Genomic DNA, 4,476 nt, shown 5'->3' with positions numbered 1-4,476 from the left:
TGTATAAGCGTACAATTTATTACTTGCCGTTCCTTCTTCTACTCTCCTTTTATTTTTTTTCTTCTTCTTCTTTTCCTCGTGTGCCTCACCGTGCCTTCTGCTTTGTGAAGTTTTGAACATGTAATTTGTGTTTTTAGTTTGTTTTCTGCTTTCCCTGTGATCTTTCTTCTGTTCAACGACTTAGTTTTCCTTCTTGCTCGGGAACCGGGAGCGGAGTTTATTGATGAGTTATTTTGCACACACCCCCCTCCCCCAAAAAAAAAAAAAAAAAAAAAAAAAAAAAAAAAAAAAAATCCCCTTTTTTAATCACAAGACACACCCAGTGTTGAACAGCAAAAAAATCTGGGGATTAGCTTCCGTCGACTTGTTTCAGATTCGAGCAAAAAAAATCGATTAAAATAGAAACAATAGAGCAAATATTTAAGTTCGAGTATCTATGAAACATAAATCGTAGCTTCTTTTCATACATTGTTATTTTTGTGACATCTAAAGGTCGGCTAGCACTTGTTGTTTTACAAGACAAAGAGCAATTGAAATATGCATCAAAATATTTTTGCCGAAACCGGTAATTTTCTAACAAATGCAAATACGTGTACTCGAGTAGCTGCTGAAAGGAATGCCCAAGTATTTGAAAATTATCCTCGATATTCGAGAGAGGACACAGGACAGGAAGTCTTCTTGGCCTAGTTTACAACTTCACTTCCAACTTGCAGTTCAACTTGGGCGTAGTGTTAGTCATCAACGGCAACGGTTGATCAATTTTCTCAACTGTCAATTTAAAACGGTAAGTTTTATACTTGTCCACATCAAGGCCAGTACTGTGTCACTTTCCTTTGTGTACTTTTGAAGTTCAGTTGCCCCGTACAATTAATATATTTGGAGTTCTAAAAGAAACTTTACTGACTGGATTTTATTCGTTTTCACAGGGCTTCCGGGTGAGCCACATATTTGTCGCCAGCCCAACCCAAACTGCCTCTCCTTTTTTGTACATTCTTTTTTCTAAGTGTTGATTCTACTGTCACTGCAATGGAATGATTGTGTTTTAACACTCTAGATTCTTTTTGTTGCACATCGATAATATTTATTGATTCAGTGGACAGTGGTATACTGTGTTAAAAGTTTTATAAAGTTGCACACATCACAAGTTGTCAAGCAAGATCCAAAAGATAAAAGCAGTAGAACCTTTAATCTGGACTCTTTCTGACTTCCAAGTTTGTAATGTATAATTTAATATAGATCTAGATCAATCTATATCATTAATTCTACCATCAAATGTATGTAGATCTATATCAGGGGTAAAGCACTTGTTCAAAATTTTCTTGTTTTCAGTAGGCCCCCTACGTATTTTCTTTGGTCTGAATCTCTATGTATACCATGTAAGCTAACCAACTCTATAGAAAGATTAGAAATCGTCAAATATCAAAATATCTGGACTAATTTTTATGATCATGATGATGAGGTTGTTTAGGTGTTTTTTTTACTATTAATATTATAGTATTTATTATAAACTTAGTACGAGGCACCGGCAGTCAGTAAGATGATGTTGAGTGTTGCACTTCATTCAGTAAAGGCAAAGGTTTTGATCCCAACGATGACTTATGATGGGTTCTGGCTCCACATATTACTTTCGTTTTGAAAGGATTACTTTTTGCTGCAATACTTAATAATACTATGTTTGACATGCGGCGAGCAAGAGAAAATGATATCAAAGCTAATTGCAAAAATCAAATTATGGTTTAAATACAAGGGAGCCTGCCCCCCCCCCCCTTTCCCATATTTTTATAAGGTCAAGGGGTCATGCCAACCTAAAACACCCCCCCCCCCCCCGGTTAGGAACACTTGAAATATTTACTGCTAATTTTGTACTGAAAAATAGCAGCGCGTCTCTCGCTCTCTTTCAGATAAAACAGGATACATATAATGTACCAAGTAGTAAGTATCAATATTATATTCCAGTACTCTTGGGGCCACGGCCAAAGAATTCCTCATTAGTATTAGCCTTCATTATATTGCATACTTCATGTCATATATATTTTATTATCATTTTTAGAACTATAAGAGCATGAGACCATGAACAGTTTTCCTGCTTTATTCCTTGTTGTACAGGTGAGGATCTGAACAGACCTTCAAGATGTCGAGCAGAAAAACAAAGAAGACGACCACGAAGAAGCGTGCGCAGCGTGCGACTTCCAATGTGTTTGCCATGTTTGATCAAGCGCAGATTCAAGAATTCAAAGAAGCCTTCAATATGATTGACCAGAACAGAGATGGTTTCATCGACAAGGAGGATTTGCATGATATGCTGGCCTCTCTAGGTTTGTATGAAATTCATGCATCTTTGATTGATTGTTATGTTTTTTCTTCAAGTGGGTGAAATTAACTCTGTTTAAATACGTGTACACATGGTTGTAAACTTTCTTCAAGTAGAAATCTGTGATTACTGTGCTGCCTGTCATACTTGATTACGTACACCTCAGACAGCAACATCTTTCCTAGTCTTTACTGTCGTCATTTTCCCCTTACTTCTTTTGTATGTTTGCCACACTCTTGCCATCCACCCACACAGCATCTTGTTCGGTAAACTGACAAAACCGATTAATCAGTAATGTTGGCCTTAGTTATTGTGTGTTGAAAACTGTTAAAAAATCTATTCCATGAAAAATGAGCAGCAATTTAAAACTGTGGGTGGTTGGCAGGTGCTCTGATGTGGTTTGCTCCTTCTTTCCTTTTCTATCAAACATCTATCGTCCTGATCTCTCCTCCTTCTTTTTTATGTTTGTCACTCTCTTGTAACATCTCTAATCTTCGGCACTTATATGATGACCTTATTGTATCGCTGCAAGTGCTGTAAAATTTTTACTAAAGCTAAAAATTAAAAAAAACGATCTTCCACCTCCAGGAAAGGACCCTGCTGACTCTTACTTGGACGAGATGATGGTCGCGGCTCCCGGACCCATCAACTTCACCATGTTCCTCACGATGTTTGGCGACAAACTCAACGGCACCGATCCAGAGGACGTCATCAAGAACGCCTTCGCTTGTTTTGATGAGGACGGCTCAGGTACTGGTCACTTTCTCTTTCATTTTCAATAAACATCAGTTTTTTTAATTGTAGCAATTGGTATGTTACATATGTGTCGCAATGCAGTGGAATTAGGCACTTGTCAAATTTTGTGCATAAATGGAGTTACGGGTATCATCTGAAAGCTGATTTATTTGCCTTGCTTTCAATGAAATAAATATAAATCTATCTTGAATAGTATTTACGATTGAAGGAAGTGAGCTTGTCTGGTTTCAGAGGTGAAATTAGGGAGAAAATGGCTGCCAAAGTTTGGTAACTCTAATAGCTAAAGAGTCTTTGAGAACAGAAAAATGACATATTTTTTTCCTTTAATCAATGTGTTACAGCAAAATTCACATGGAAATGTGTTTTTACATGGACATAAAAGAGGTTGAGCCCAAAAATAAAAATTCGATAAAAATGTCCAAACTTTCGGAAGAAAATGCGTTTCTCAGATTTCTGTGTTTTGACGAGCGCCTGATTTCACCTCGCTGCCTCACATAGTAATTAACAGCTGATGTAGTTTTTAGGAACTCATTTTCCTTTGGGAGTGATCAACACTTTAGAATGTGCAGAGTAAGAACTTGCTATATCTAAGAGATCGGTTTTATGGTTTAATAGAAATTTTATCTCCAGTTTGGGCGGAAATCGTTAAAAATATAAATCCACCTGAGATACTGGTTTGAGCTAAGGACAATTAATTTTTCTGCTTGTCCTGCTTGACCACGTGTTGGGCGTGCGAAGAGGCCCTGTGTCAAGGCAGAAGCTGTACGGTGACTACAATTATGCAAATGATAATAAAACTCAGTCAAGAGTAGACAGTGAAAAAGTGACGATACTCTCTTCATTATATACTCACTTACTCACACTCTTCGCTTGGTGCCAACGGCAAGACAGACTTTCCGGAGCGATAGTGGAAGAATCCTAGGAGGAGACCATAGAATTACACATTACATATGTCTCAGTCTAAGATACAAATTTTGAGATTTAATGCTTTAATTCACAGCATTCTACAACAGTTTTCCTAGCTTTCTTTATGTTTTGAAGATTTTTTGTTGTTTGTCTTTGATCTAAAAATGCACAAAGAATGCTGTAGTCATATTCACAGAGCAATTAAAAGCCCTTTCAAAGACTCTTTAATCTGATTTGAGGATTTTTGCTTTGTTTTCAGGTGTGATTCCCGAGGAGCGTCTGAGAGAGTTGCTTACAACAATGGGGGACAGATTCACCGAGGATGAGGTAAGCTCTGCTCAGTTTTGTAAGCTGAATATACAGAAGTTTAAGCCCAGCTATTCCGAACACGCTCTGTGGGTGGTTGGCGGGTGCTCTGGTGTGGTTTGCTTCTTCTTTCCTATCAAACATCTATTGTCTTTATCTTTTCTCCTTCTTTTTTTTGTGTTTGTTACTCTCTTGTA

At 37.4% G+C, this 4,476-nt stretch overlaps 1 protein-coding gene across 1 annotated transcript in view; it reads left to right on the top strand.

Moving 5' to 3' along the window:
* Nucleotides 1–681: 681 nt before the first annotated feature.
* LOC101855635 (myosin regulatory light chain sqh) overlaps nt 682–4,476 on the top strand; it is a 7,421-nt gene continuing 3,626 nt past the window's right edge. The window contains exons 1-4 of the mRNA XM_005095858.3: nt 682–784; nt 2,107–2,315; nt 2,900–3,061; nt 4,233–4,300. Coding sequence (XP_005095915.1) covers nt 2,132–2,315; nt 2,900–3,061; nt 4,233–4,300 — 414 coding nt within the window. The 5' untranslated portion in view covers nt 682–784; nt 2,107–2,131. The remainder of the gene's footprint in view (nt 785–2,106; nt 2,316–2,899; nt 3,062–4,232; nt 4,301–4,476) is intronic.

The sequence above is a fragment of the Aplysia californica genome, unplaced genomic scaffold (genome assembly GCF_000002075.1).
Source record: "Aplysia californica isolate F4 #8 unplaced genomic scaffold, AplCal3.0 scaffold00115, whole genome shotgun sequence".
NCBI classification, from domain to species: Eukaryota; Metazoa; Mollusca; class Gastropoda; order Aplysiida; family Aplysiidae; genus Aplysia; species Aplysia californica.
The sequence above is the reverse complement of the archived record's forward strand: the minus strand, read 5'-3'. Positions and strand labels throughout refer to the sequence as shown.